The sequence below is a fragment of the Rattus norvegicus genome, chromosome 5, assembly GCF_021556685.1.
Source record: "Rattus norvegicus strain SHRSP/BbbUtx chromosome 5, alternate assembly SHRSP_T2T, whole genome shotgun sequence".
Lineage (NCBI taxonomy): Eukaryota > Metazoa > Chordata > Mammalia > Rodentia > Muridae > Rattus > Rattus norvegicus.
Window position 1 is genome coordinate 89,582,971 of NC_141538.1, and position 15,600 is coordinate 89,598,570.

Genomic DNA, 15,600 nt, shown 5'->3' on the forward strand with positions numbered 1-15,600 from the left:
GTGTGTGTGCAAAAGTTAAATGCAGGTAACCTCTGGCCTTTTGGCATATGCACTGGTGCACATCTCAGACTATATTTTCCCATGCCCTTGGGGGCTTGGTGCTTCCTTGAAGTCCAACACCAACAGCAGCAGCGTTGGGGAAATGCAATCAAGCATTCCCTGCATTTGGTGTTCGTCTCTCCAGTGACCCTGCCCACCCTGCCCAGTGGTGGGGTGGAACATGGATCCACACTTCCTTTTGGAATGATTAAATCAGTAATGGAACTCATTATCAACTACAAGCTGAGCATGGGCCAAGTCACTGTTAAGTGAGATATCACTAACTCTAATAACTGTCTACAATGGTAAGACTCTTACTGTCCCGGAAACGTAAATGCTCATAGAGACTAAGAGAAATGGACAAGGATTTATATAATTTCTAATGCTGATAATGAAAACCAAGCTAGTGTGGCTCCCAATTCTATGATGTCAGCTGAATTGTTAAGGCCAAAAGTGTTTTAAAGCACTCTATATCATGGGCTCTCATTAGGCAATACCTTCAAATCATAAGCCAATTTTATAATGTCTCTAGGACTTGAATATCTGCAGCCCTTCTCCAAATGGACGGCCAGAACAGGATGTAGCTACTCATATGGTCAGCAATGAGAGGAGGCTTAAAGCAAAGAGACCAGTGACAATAGGAGAATATGTGTGCTAAGGTGGCCTTGAGGAGGAACAGCTGCCATGGCAACACAAAGACAGCCAATTGACTCATGCTCTCACTACCCATGGTGCTATAATAAATGCTAAGGGGAGGCATGGAGATAGCATGTCTTGCTGAGGCAAAACAATCAGATCTAAAAATTGCTTACTTTGATAGTTCTCCCAAATCTCCTTCAATATTCAAGGACTGTGTAAATAGACAAGCGTTTTCCTTAACTCATTGCTCAACAACTAAACAACTGTATGTGACATTGGACAGAAAAGTTACATCATGAGGGGTTCCCAGCCCAGGAAGGAACGTTGGGCTTTCAGGTTAAATTAAACGATGCAAGATGGGCAAAGGCTACGGCTGAGGCACCGTAACCGATATCTTTTCCCTCTTAGCCTAGTACATGAGAGATGTAGAACCTGGATTTAAATCTCTTCGTGGTCAAGAATGCCCAAATCCTGCCCTGACGACCAATCCTGCACCAAGTTCACTAGGATGTGTACAGACAAAACCATAGCAGAAAGTCAAAGTACAATTTTATGATATCATATATCTTTGTTGTTGCTGTCACTGTTTGGAAAGAGAAAAGTGCATGCCCAGCTTAATGAAACCAACTGTATCCTCTTCTTTAAGAAGCCAGGTGTGGCAGGGAAGATTTAGACAAAAATAAGGGAGTCCTTCCTCCCTGCAAGTGTTGGGCTCATGGGTCTGAAGTGGAAAGCAGAGAATTCTGAACTTGGGTTTTTGTCTTAAGGTACCATGCTGCTCCCCAGGTAACAGGGACAAGTGAATATTCTGGACACTAATCTGCTGAGCAACTCTCCCACGGAGAAGGAGCAGAAGAAGGAAGGGTTCACACTGCAGAATGAGGGGGAATTCAGCCCTTCCTCCCAAGGCATCTCCTTAAGAACAGAGCTTTCACAAGGGCAATGGGGGTAGCGGTTTCTCAATTAAATCACTGAGCTACATATTTTTCCAGTCACATGGAGCCAATCACAGCAGAGGACAACTCAAGAGTGAGCATCCCATTCGTGGCTCTTCTGGTGGGCAGGAGCTTAGCCTCAGCTTGCCTCAAAGCAGTCCCTGTCACCTAACCATTTCATTCACACACTTTCCAAGTGCCCCGCCTGTCTCCAGCCAGACCCTTCTCCACCTGAACATGTGTCACACCTTCCGCCCCCAAGAAAAAAATCTGGAAGGATACAGCATGCTATCTTCCAAGGTTCAACCCTGGTGTTACCACTTCTAGAAAGCACTCCTTGATGCGAAGTCTAAAGAGCTCAAGAACTTTAAAAGTAACAGGATTGAAAATAATGTTACTATATATTCTAAATTTGATTTGTCTATCAAAACAAAACAAAACAAACAAACCCCGTCACCCAATCTAACAATAATTCTCCTACAATAAATTTTGAAGCTACCAAAATGAATAAAATGTCTAGTAATTCAAAAAAATTATTAAGTGTCAATAAAAGAGCTGGAGAGATAATGGCTATGCAGGTAAGAAGGCACAGTCTCTTTCAGGGGACTCAAGTTCAGTTCCCAGCAATCGTGTCAGATGGCTCATAAAACCCTGTAACTCCAAATGTGAACATCACACACACACACACACACACACACACACACACACACTCAAATTTTTTTCTTTAAAAAATGTCAGTGAGATTCAAGGGCATACAGGTAAACAATTAAAATTAGGAAGACAATATAAATGAGCAATTTTGAAAAAGAATAAATCAGAATTTTTTTTTAAAAAAATCATATTTTTTGAAAGCCTTAACAAACAGATCAAGCAAAAGAAAGAACCCTGGAACTTGAAGACAGTTCTTAAAATATCACGTTCAGACAGAAAAGAGGAAGTGTGAGGCACCATGAGAGGTTTTTGAGGCACCATCAAGAGGTCAAATGTCTGTGTCAAATGTCTGGCATTCCCAACATAGACAAAATCAAGGTAAAAGGGCACAGAAAAACTACCCAATGGTAGGAGAGGAAACTTCCTAATACTGGGCAAACCACAGACATCCAGATTTAATGACCCTATAGTATCTAAAAAGACAGGATGAAAGAAATCCTTATCACACATATTTTACTCAAACCATCAAACACACAGGAGAAAGGAAAAAAATCTTAAAGTCTGCCAAGATAAAAATAACAAGTCATATTTAAGGGTAAATCCATGAAGCTAACAGCAAATTTCTTACCAGAAATCTGCTAAGGTATGGACTGATATATTTTAAGACCTGTACAAAATAACTGTTAACCAAGCAAGGCTATCTCTCACAAACCAAACTAAAGATCTTCTAAACCAAGCAAAGTCTGATAGAGCTTGTGATCACCAGACAGGGTGTAGTTATAAGAGTGCTGGTATATAACACAAACATTAACACATGTATACAAATAATAATAATAATAATAATAATAATAATAATAATATAATAATAATAATACATATAATGTTTTTAAAAGTAAACAATGAGAAATGTGTAGGTACCTAATATACATCTGGCTTTATAAAAATATTACAGCTATTGTAGGAGATAGTTCTAAAATAATAGCATGTATGTATGTGTATGAGGGGGTTAATACCAGACCCTTCTCAATAGACTGATCAATAAATAAGTAAACATCAGAGTTAAGCTATACAATATAGGTAAGTGAACTTAAAAGATATTTACAGAACAGTCTATCCAACATCTACAAAAGACACATATTTTCTATTAATGCATTGTACTTTCTCTAGAAGAGACCATATATTAAATCAGAAAACTAGTCTTTAAAAATTACAAAGAAAAAAAGTATTTCCTGTATCTTTTCTGGTTACAATGGAATTATGAAATACATAGAGATTAGATACCTAGAAACCAACAGGACAGTTCAGAAATTACATGAATTAAAAGGAACCCAAGCACCTATAACTCCAGCTCCAGGGGATTCAACGTCTTCTGGCTTCAGTGGGCACTACACTCATGTGTACACACAAACCAAACATTCTAATACTACAAATAAAATCTTTTAAAAACCTCAATGACATAACATCACACTCAAGTTAGCATGACTACTGCCCACTACACTGTGATCTAGATATCCCATTCCCTTGCAAAATAGGAATGCCTCTCACCATTACAATTAAGAATGAATTTTATTGGATGATAAACAGAGCTCAGGGTTAGGGCCTAGAGCTGTGGTTTACAACCCCTTTGGTGATCACATATCAGATATTTACATTACAATTCATAGCAGTAACAAAATAAAGTTATGAAGCAGTAACAAAATAATTTTATGGTTAGGGATCACCATAACATGAGGAACTTTATTAAACCAAAGGGCCATAGCATTAGGAAGGTTGGGGACCACCAGTTTCATATCAGGATAGACTTGATTGGTGGAGGATGCAAAGTACATAGGGTCCCTTTCATGGGGCTGTGTTCCATTCACTGAGATACAAAGCTCAGGATATTGGGTTGATTGTCCACTTTTCACTCTGGCATTCCAGGTGATTAGGCTCATTCCTTTTCTTCCACTGAAGAAAACAGGTTTTCTTCCACATGATTGACAATTCTGCTTTTTCTAAGTTCTGCTTCCTATATAAACAAACCTGCTAGCCTAGGTTTATTGGGGTACTTCTCACAACAGCTAAAATTCAGAATCAGCCTAAGTGTTCATCACCAGACAACACACACACACACACACACACACACACACACACACACACACACACACAAAGAACAAAAGCCTGTCACAGAATAACAGGACTTCAATTCAAAACAAGCCACACAGAGAAAGATCAACCATTGAATGTTCACTCCATATGTAGAAACAAACACACAAAAAAGACCTGAATTCAAAAAGGGATTCCTCAGAAATAGGAAGTGAAGTGGGGACCTAGAAAGAACATGATCATAGAAAAGTAGATAGACAAGATACATCCTACATAAGGTATGTATGTATAGAAATGTCCTGATGAATCCCATGAACGTATACAATTAGCATGAGCTAATTAGTGAAGCATTCAATATAAATAAAATCCAGTCTACTGTATTCTTCTCACTTCAAACTCACTATGAAGTTAAGGATGACCCTGAACTTCTGATTCTCCTGGCTCTCCAAGTCCAGGGATTACAGATGGGCACTATCACATCTGGCTCGCAGCACTGGTTTTTCAGATTGAGCCCAAGAAGTCCTAGGATTAAGAACGACTCACCTTGGCTGACTACTACAGGAGTCATGTAACCACAAGTTCTTGCGCATCACCAGAAACTGATTCAGCATGTGTGAGGATGAAGAAAAGCACAGAACTTCTATTTGCTTTTAATTCCAAAGCCACCATTAGAAGAAATCTTCAGCACACCCAAGGTGCAGCTGCTTTATTTGCTATGAGACCAGGGTTGGGTGGAAACCTCAGTCATACACCAGTTCCTCCTTACATCTCAGTGAACACTGCATCCAAGACTTGTAGGATGCTGTCTCCTAGGCCTCTGAATTTCTGCACTAATGGGCAATTTTCCTTTGAGATTTGTAGGTGCACTCTGGGCCAACATTCAGCCGAGTGCTTCCTTTGCATATCAGGGTTCTCTCAGAGCAGGTAGGCTGGTTTTTAACAGAGGATTATTTTCAAACTAAAATATCCCTCAAATCTTAACATCACATTAGAAATGAAATCCAGGCCCTCACCGTTCTCCATCCGGATAGTCTGTTTAATCTCCGGCCAGATGGAGAATGAGAGACTTCTCATCCATCACATTTCAAACTTATCAGGCTTTGCTGTGAGCAAGCTTGTCAAAGTGCTCGGTGGTTACTTTTTAAATATACAAAGACAATTTCTTCAAAATCTTAATGAGGTAGAGGCATTCATCGACGCAAGGACAATTTCCAGAATCAGCATGAGATGTAGTTGGAAGCTGTGCACATGGAGTCTCCCTGAGTTTGCAGGAAGCAGTCATTGGAAGCGTGAGATGTGGCGCTGGGTTTCCTAGCCCACAGAACTCTATGCACCTTCACTCCCATGTCTTCTTTTCATAAAAGTTCATTTGAACAGCAAATGTATAATCTTAAACACAAAAGACAGGAAATGAGGGCTGCAGGGATGGCTCAGTGGCTAAGAATACTTTCTGGTCTTCCAGAGGACCTGAGCTCAATGCCTAGCACAGATCCAAGTGTTTGCATAATTTAAAAACAATAATAGGGGCATGAGAAGTGGCTTAGCAATTAAGAGTGACTGTTCTTCCAAAGGACCCACGATCAAATCCCTCTACCCACAGAGTGGTTTATAATTCTCTATAACTCCAGCAGTTCAAGGGAATCCAATGCCCTCTTCTTGTCTCTGTGGGCACCAGGCATGCTCATGGTACACATGCAGGCAAAACATCCATCCATTCACTAAAATAAAAGCTACATCTAAAAAAAAGCATTAGAAGTCATTGGAATGACACATTCCTGCATAGATGACACACCTAAAATTCTAAATTCTAGCACACGGGAAGCAAAAGCAGGTGGGTAAGATATTCTGAGTCAATTTTGTCTACACAGTGAGTTCAAGGTCCACTGGGACTACATAAGACACTGTCTTTTGAAATTAAAATTTAAAAGGGCCTCTATGGAGAACTGAAGAAGCGGAGGCTTTGGCTGAGCAGACATCTGGGTATGACCGAGCCAGACACAGATAAGACAGCCACACCTTGTTCAAGGGAACAAACCCGTCCCTCTCCATCCCCACTAAGGCTTCCCAGTGCCAGGTTTGTAGCACTGTAGCAGACATATTCTCTCTATCAGGAATGCATTTCTCCCTCTCCCATGCCTATGGCCAACATTCTTCATGTCTAGGCCTACCCCCTACCCTTGTGAAGCCTCCCTCACAGCTCCCCCCACACAGCTCCATGCTCTGCTCCTTCCGGTCTACTCTGCTATCTGCACTGAGCATACTGTATTTTACACAGCTCTATCTGATTTCCATCACAGTTGTCCAGGAGACGCCTTCAGCCAGTGTGTCTGGTGCGACTCTGCATACTGCATCCGGTTTCCACAGAGCCAGTGGAGTAATGAAATAAGTAGTGGTAACACAGACTCTCTAGGGGGCCCGTGAAGACCACAGCACTGCATCAGAAAATGAAGAGGTCGGCCTTGTAAAGCAGCTTTTACAGCAGCCTTAGGCAAGGGCTACTGGGATGCATGAGTCTCCCTACCCAAGGGCACTCTGACTCTTTTCTCCAAGAGGTCAGTCAGCTGGAGAAAAAGACAAGCATGCTCCTCAGAGCAGAGATTGCTGCTGATCCAGTGGACTCCAGTGGACAGTGGTCTGTCATTCGACGCCAGAACAAGCACTTGGAAAATGCAGGAAAATGGGGGGAAAATAAGAAATGCAGGCACAGAGAGCAATTATAACTCAGAACTAGAAAGCACAGGATGCTTTTTCTCACGTATTATATCTCATAACTCACTTGTTTAAAGCTAACATACAAAGGACCCCATATCATTTTACACAGTGAGTGTTTGTTTAGAAAAAGTTAAGTTGGTGGCTTATAGGTTAAGCATTCCTAAGAAAACTCAGCTCCAACCAAAACCCAGTGCTGGTATCCAGCTCTATAGAGACACCTTAGTGACCACCAGAACACGACAGACGTAGTGGAAGCTGCTCAGTTCTCTTCATAAAATCCCACAACACACAATTCTCCCCCGGGCCTCAGTGCCAGCTGCAGCTGGCCTTTTATCTTAAGACGGTCGTCTTCCAAACCCTGGAGACCCTGAACCTCAATTCTCTTTTTCTCCATGTTGCCAGGAACTGCCAGTGGAATCTTAAGTCTCCTCCTTCAGCACCACAGAGGATACCACAGTTTACTATCTGTGCTATGGTTTCAAAGCCCTTGCCATCTTTTCCTTTGAAATCCTGATGTCTTCCCCATTATCCATAAGCTCACTCAATTGAATAACTTTATATGAACGACAACACATGTTTGAAAAACACTCAGAGGAACAAATTATGTTCTAAAGCTTCAAATAACTAGAACATTGTAGACTATAATATAAACTAGAATATAAAAATATCTCTGCCAAATGCACCATCACCATATCCCTACCTACTGCTGGTTTGCCAGCACCACAACATAGTATCTCTGACCAAGTTCTGAATTTACAGACCAGATCCTTGCTACCTGCATATCTTTGTTTAGATGACCATGACCAAGTCACTTAAATTCCGAGGCTGTTAATCTGTAAATTAGGGTAATATTCCCTGGGACCAAACATGTGGTTGTGGCCACACATGAAGCGGCCAGCTGCTGGGGCAGGTAAGCTCTCCGGCTAAGGATCAGGCCTGCATGCTGCCATCAATTCTGACATCAGTTTCTGTTATCTGAGAGGATTTGAAGAGTGAACAAAATTGTAGACAGAGAACAAGGCCTAAGCTCTGAATATTTTTCTTTCCAATATTCTTTTCCAGTCTACAGAACACAGTAAAATCTGAGAGTGTACAGGAAAGATCTAACACTGGATAGGGCTGTCTTCACAGTAAGGCTTGAATGTACTAGGCCTCCCTAAAATGATATCAAGGCCACCAAAGAACTGCAAAAATTAAGTGCCAAATTCCAATCATCCACTCAATAAAGGGGTTCTTAAATGAAGACATAGGTCAACAAATACATAAGAAAGTGTTCAATGTTCTTAGTTATCAGGGAAATACAAAATAAAACTGCTCTGAGACCTCACTGCATTCGAGTTATAATGGTTATCATAAAAAGAACAAAACAAACACTAAACTGTTAACAACATAACCAACGCTGGTGAGGATGCAGGGAAAAAGATACCTTATTCCCTGCTGTGGAAATGTAAACATGTGCGACCACTATAGACATCAGGATGAAGGATCCTAAAAAACTGAAACAGAACTATAGTATGACTCTGCGATACCACTCTTAAGCATGCATCCGAAGTGATCAAAGTCAACATCGCACAACATTGCTCACCCATGCTTATTGCTGTACCATTTATGACATCCAGGAAACAGAACCAGCCGGGATGTCTGTCATCATCTAAATAGATAAAGAAAACCTGGCATATATTCTATGACAGTTTGACTTAGAAATGTCCCATACATTTGATCACTTGGTCCCCAGCTGGAGGCTCTGCTTGGTAGTACTTCTGGAAAGGTTATGGAATCTTTAGGAGGTAGAACCTTGTTGGAAGAAGTACATCACTAGTGGCCAGTGCTGAGGTTTTACAGCTTCTTGTTTTCTCTTTGCTTCCTGTGTATGGATGGAAAATGTGACCAGCCAGTTTCCTGCTCCTGCCACTATAGTTTGCTTAACTGTTGCTATGCCTTCCCTACAGCAATGGACTCTATCCCTTTGGAACCATAAGCCAAAATAAACCCTTTATTCCTTCCTCTAAGTTGCTTTGGATCCTGGTATTTTATCACAGCAACTGAAGGGTAACTAATACATAAATACAGCAGTATTCTATGTAGCTTTAAGGAAAAATGAAACTGTAACTTTGTCAAGGAAATGGATGGAACAACAACAACAAGCAGTATGTTAAAATAAACCAGCCTCAAAAATGGTTAGGGGGAGGCTCGGGTGGTAGAGTGCTTGCCTTGCCTCATACTAAACAAACGGAACCACTCATTGTCTTCATTAGCCTCCTGTAATCTGCAAGCCACTTTCTATCCTGTGTTTTCCTGTGCCAGTATGGTCCGATCTCTGCTCTGGACGTGTGTCTATGCCTAGTAGAGGGTTTACACAAGGCAGTCAATGAGGCTGAATTATAAGTGGATTTTTCTTCTTTGAGAGGGCAGGAATAGAAAGCCACTGAGAGGTCTAGGTTTTGTCTCTGTCAATCCAAAGCAATATCAATAACAGCTGTTGAGGGGAAGACATTCTCAATAATTAAAGAACCTACTTAATGGCAACAAGCTGATAAGATGTGCATGTTTCCTCCTATCACCATGAAGCAAAGTTACTACCTCAGCATGCCTCCCTAGACTGTATGTCCGTGATATACTGTAAAACTCCCTCTTAAGAGGGATATAACCAGACTCCTAGACTATAACCAAGAGTTAAGTAGTGATGGCAATGAGGCGAAATATGTTAGCAAAAATAATAAAACAGCTGAGACTACTGTATTAGAAACATATAAACAATAATGTATAAAAACACTCACAATGAATTACCAGAAAGCTGTGTGTTCCAAGCCAGCTCACTCAAGATAAGCATTTAGGGACACTACTGTTGTTTTGGCCTTCCACACCCTTGCAACAATACTGTTTTCTGTGGGTATCTGCTCAACACCCTCTAAACATGTGCTTCTCAAGGAGACTGCCAATAATGGAAACCATATACACACACACTCCTGTCAACAGAAATACTTCATGACCCAAGCTGGGAGTGTCAGAACCTCACAGTGTGGCTGGACAGATAGGAGGAGCACAACAGAACAGAACAATATGTGTTCTCCCTTTTCTGCATTCAACAGAAAATCAAAGCTTCAGAAATCACACCAGCCATTCCCATCGGCATCTAAACTATAGGAAACAGGTCTTCTATCAGGATACATCAAGACTAGCCTAATTGCAATATCTCTGGTGGCCTCACACACTGTGACACCCCTCTGGACTCATGACAACCTGGAAGTACAACTAACCAACATAAAATGTTTGCACTGTGTATAGTTCTGTCACTCCTCAAAGTTTATCCAAGGTGTTTGGTGAGACAATGTCTGCTCTAACAGAGATGTTTCCTGTGGTATTATTTAAATAACCAAAATGTCAAGCAAAGGAAAAAGTTATTAGATACCCGTAAGAAAGCTCTCAGTGAGAGCAAGTGCCACTCACCATGCCATGCTTTGTTCTACAAGACATGGAAGGTACCTAGGCAATGTGAGTGATGTAATACCACAGCCAGTGATCATCAGTCTGTGACTGGACTGAGAGGTCAGGTGCACTGGAGATGAAAGGAATGCTGACAGGAAAGACAGTAGCTTCACTCAGGGGGTACAAGTGTAGCTAATGGTTTTTTCTCTAAATCCCCATTCTAGCTCTCCAAACATTTGTTGAAATACTTATTGCAACATACAAATGTCTGTATTCCACTTGCCTCCTCAGTGTTGATACAAGCAAGGCAACATGGATTTTGGCACCCCGCCAAGAGGCAGGGGTAAATATGGGCTCTTCTCTGAGCTTTATCTCTGATAACTTCCCATTCCAGACTATGGAGAGTGACGTATAACACAGAATCCATGCCCACACCAGCTCATCCTGCCTGACGTAACAAGGATGTACATGTAGATGTGACTCTCAGGAGAGATTCAGTAAAAACATGACTACTCAAGTTTAGATAGAACTGGAATTTAATAATATACCAAATTTAGGAAGAATTTTTAAATACTAATATACTAATATCTAGTATTGAATAAAGCAGTCTTAAAACACAGGACAATGTGTCTGGAGAACACTTTGATATCTATCAGGATGGAGAGATGGCTCAGTGATTAAGAGCACTGACTGCTCTTCCAGATGTCCTGAGTTCAAATTCCAACAACCACATGGTGGTTCACAACCATCTGTAATGAGATCCGATGCCCTCTTCTGGTGTGTCTGAGGACAGCTACAGTGTATATAATAAATAAATAAATAAATAAATGAATAAATAAATAAATAAATAAATCTTAAAAAAAAAGAAAGAGGGTTGACTTTGATACCTATCAAGTAGTTTTTAAATATTGGTGGGGTTTGAGGCAGTAATTAAACCTCTATCACAATAGCCAGTGAATAAATACTCACACACAGGGGAGGGGCATTTGGTGCCGTGTAGGTTACAAGGGGAAATACCCAGTGCTTGTAATCAGTATGGTTAAGTCAACTGAAGAGCAACCAAGGAACTAAATACATTGACACAAAACACGTATCTGAAGAACATCCCCAACCCAGCAGCGTAGCAGGAGTGAGCAGTGGACTTTTAAACAGCAAGACAAACACTATTGTCCAACTTAATGACAACAGTGAGAGAGTGTCAAGCCGGGTCGTTTCCACTGAGGAGATAAGAGAAACATCTTTAGATTTTCTAAAGACCATCTTAAGTCTTTATGTTTACACCCTTACATCCTCACAGCGTTCATCTCCCTGTGAGCAGTAGCCATCTCTGTCCCGATTCCTGATGCATCACTCACAGTGTCAGGAGAGTAGGAGGCACTCACATGGATGGTTCGGGCTCCTCTGTTCCCTTCTCGGTGGGCTTCCTCCAGGTCCCGCTCTAGTCTCAGCTTCTCCTTCTTCAGGTCATTCAACTCCTGGGTGACCTTTTTAACATTCCTGAGCAACCTATGGTTCTCAGTATTCTTTGTGACATTTTCCGAGTGCAGCTTGGCCAACAGGGCTTCCTTCTCTGCCAGCGCAGCCTCACAGTTCTCAGACTCCTAGGAGACAGGGAGAGCACAGGGACCTGGTTTCACATGTCATAAATGAACCAAGAAGACCTCCGGTTTTGCCTACTTGGCAGGGAGGAGATAAAATGGGCAACATTCAGTATCCAGAGCCCAAGGAGTAGCACTTTGGGAAAATACAGGACAAAGCATAGGTTGTGGTATTGTTGGTAAGAGAGGAAAGGCCATAGTGCTGTCCAAGAAATACAAGAGGGAAAAACACAAACTGTTAACAAAACTAACTTCAATGCGGTGGGAATATGGCTGACTTTTTCATTTCTCTGGATTCTCTAATATTTTAAGGTAACTGAGCATGTGACTTTTATAATGGTATCAAAACAATTTTAATTAAATAACTTTAAAAGGGCAGAAAATGATGTTTGGAGTGTAGTTGGTAAGTCACTTGCCTAACATTTGTGAAGCCCTGAGTTCAAGCCCTTATGTCATAATCAGCAAAGCAATAGTAATCAGAAAATGGAGAAAAAAAGGACAAGCAGTGGTGGTTCCTAAGACCAGCAATGTTCTTCTTTGTTAGCATGACTCACACTGAGAGGCATATTCAGAAAAAGGAAGCCAGCTGTCAACATGGTCCTCAAGGTCTATTTTGAAAGACTAATGTCATCAGAGTTCAAGGATTAAATATATCAAGAATATTTTTATTTCATTAAATACAATCACCCAAGAAAATGTTTATGTAATACACAAAAAAAATTAACAAAATGTTCTAATATACCAACAATAAAAAGAACAAACTGAAGTTCTCAGTTACAAAGTATGCTTCTTTAAATGGGATTATCTGGTGATAACTTGTTTTGACACGATACTGTTCCTTAGTAACTCTGTAAGAATCAGGAATATATAAGGAACGCAAATTAACATTGCAACCATGTATATACCTGGGAAACAAAAGGAAATTGATATCAAAGTTGATGTTAGTGCTTAAATAAACTTAAGAAGCAAAGGCCAACAATGCCTGGAAAATGCTCATAGTCACCAGAGGATAAATCATACCCAGAAGTAAATAATGCTTAGGGTTGCTACGTAACTATTCTGTCATCAGACTGCCCATAATTAAATCTGGAATTCGAACGATTCCCAGCCTGTGTTCCTCCCTGGCATGGTACCACTTACCCCCACCAGAGAAGACTCAAATTAGCACCAATAAACTGGCAAGAATGCAAAGAAGACGACTAAATTCAAAGGGGACACTACAAATAGCCATCAGTTAGGGGCTTGTTAAACATAGTTATTGTTCACAGTTACCAAGTGGTAAAAAGAAGTTATACAGGATTATTGCACAAATAATGATGGCAAAGCTTCCTTAAAAATCCAACTTCAAAGAACTCAAATACACACACACACACGACTCATTTCATAAAAACACTTTCATATTAAATTTTCCTTAAATGGCCTTTTGAAAAACTTCCCCTAGAGTGCTCTTTACCTTTTCCTGAATGATGCCTAAGTGGCAAATATTTGGCCCAATTACACATGACCAGAAACTAAAGGCCAAATAGAAAATTAGGCAAATTATTCTTGCTCACTATAAAAGGATCAAAATGCCCTAAACCAGTTTTAGCTGTGTGACTTGGGAGATGTTACCTTGGAAGACTGAAGAAAGAGATGCTGAAACCTATATGTGAACGGATAATTATTTCAAAATGAAAACTTAAAAATCTGAGGAAATCTACACTATACTTCCATGGCCAGAATGTTAAAGGAAGTTTCACAGAACATGAAACATACAGTGGCCCAGTACACATCTGTAGTCCCAGATACTTAAGGGGTTAGATGCCCCCGCTCGCCCCCACTAGACTCAATGGTAGTAATATTATTTGAAAAATATGTGGCCTTCTTAGATTAGGTGTGGCCATGTTAGAGGAAGTGTCACTGGGGGGGGGTGGAGTCTGAGGTTTCAAATCCTTAAGCCAGACCCAGTGACTCAGTCTCTCTGCCTGCTGTCTGCCCATCTAGATGTAGAATACTCAGCAACCTGTCCAGCACCATCTTCCCGCCATTATGATAATAAACTAAACCTGTAAGCCAGTTAAATGTAGAGGTGAGTTTGCTGGTGATTCTTATTACCTTCTTTCTCCTACTTTAAGGATAGAAATTATTTCCAATTTTTTTCAATAAGTGTTCTTACTTTTACACCTGGAGGAGAATGCCACTTTCAATCCAGAAATAACTTTAAATGGCCAAGAGGAATAACAGCCAGCCTACACTGTAGTCTGCACACAGTCACACCTGTGATCTGAAGTGGAGTCTGTGAGTTTGTACCTTGGCAGCCACTCCAGGAATTTAAATATCTCCTGCTGCTGCTTCACTGTCAAGTCCCATGTTAAGGAATCCTGTGGGGCTTGTCTTTTCTCCTCCTCCTCCTCCTCTTCCTCCTCTTCCTCCTCTTCCTCCTCTTCCTCCTCCTCCTCTTCCTCCTCCTCTTATTCTTTCTCCTCCTCTTTCTCCTCCACCTCCTCCTCCTCTTTCTCCTCCTCTTTCTCCTCCTCCTCTTTCTCCTCCTCTTTCTCTTCCACCTCCTCCTCCTCCTCCTCCTCTTTTTCCTCCTCTTTCTCATCCTCCTCCCCCTCCTCCTCCTTCTTCTTTTTGATTATGTATATGTGTATATGTTTAGAAGGATCATGTAGGAAAAGTTGTCCACAAGGCCAAAAGAGGGTGTCAAATCCCCCTTGAACTGGAGCTGCAGGTCCAGGGGATTTGCTGTCCTTCCTGGGTGCTGAGAATCAAACTCATGCCCTGTGGAAGAACTGCAAACCCCCACTGGCTTTTAAACCAGGCGGCAATTAGTTCAACACTCCATAGCCCAACAGGTCCTTTTACATGAAAGCAGCACACCTGAAGGTCTATACAGAACTGAAACTCCATGTGCCTCAGATGACTCGCTGGCATAAAGATGCAGTGCACACTCGTCCACAAGCAGAGCAGTAAAAAGGGTGGACTCTGGACACAGACTGCTATTCTAGTCCTGCCACCGCAAACTCTCAAAAGGTCAAAAGCAGACCTCCTCTTTGGATGAAAAATCAAGAATTTATGAGACCTGCCAACTTGATGCACAACTCACAGAGTTTTAGCAATGCCGGATTTTTGTGGACTGCAGACAAGGACCTAGCCCCACGCTGCTATTGTGAGACCTCACTTTGCATGTATTGCATTTTGATCAGGATCAATGGTTACTAAATCACTAAATGTATGTCATAGGTTGGAATAACAGTTAACTTTTTAAGGCTGCTTTCTTCCCTTCAGGTTCCCATGTAACAAGGAAAAGTAAAACATACTAAGGCTCATAAGGATGCCTGGACTCTGGCTATCAACTGCCAGCATTTCTTTTCTTAAGCAATGGAAAATATTGATGGTTTTCCAAAGAATTTGGCCTTTAAAGCTTGTTATTTTCTAAGCAAGGGGGAAATGGTATAAAATGTAAGCTCAGTTCCATTTCATCATCTACTGTCAAAACAGTAGAAGAAGCAAATCTGAGACCTCAAAAGCAG

The 15,600-nt window shown here is 41.1% G+C and overlaps 1 protein-coding gene across 41 annotated transcripts in view; it reads right to left on the reverse strand.

Annotated features, from left to right (window-relative positions):
- Cdk5rap2 (CDK5 regulatory subunit associated protein 2) overlaps positions 1 to 15,600 on the reverse strand; it is a 168,690-nt gene that overhangs the window by 100,612 nt on the left and 52,478 nt on the right. For all 41 annotated transcript variants that reach the window (XM_087660590.1, XM_087660588.1, XM_087660571.1 and 38 more), the window contains 1 exon segment: positions 11,870 to 12,088. In XM_087660590.1, the coding sequence (XP_087516716.1) occupies positions 11,870 to 12,088 (219 nt within the window).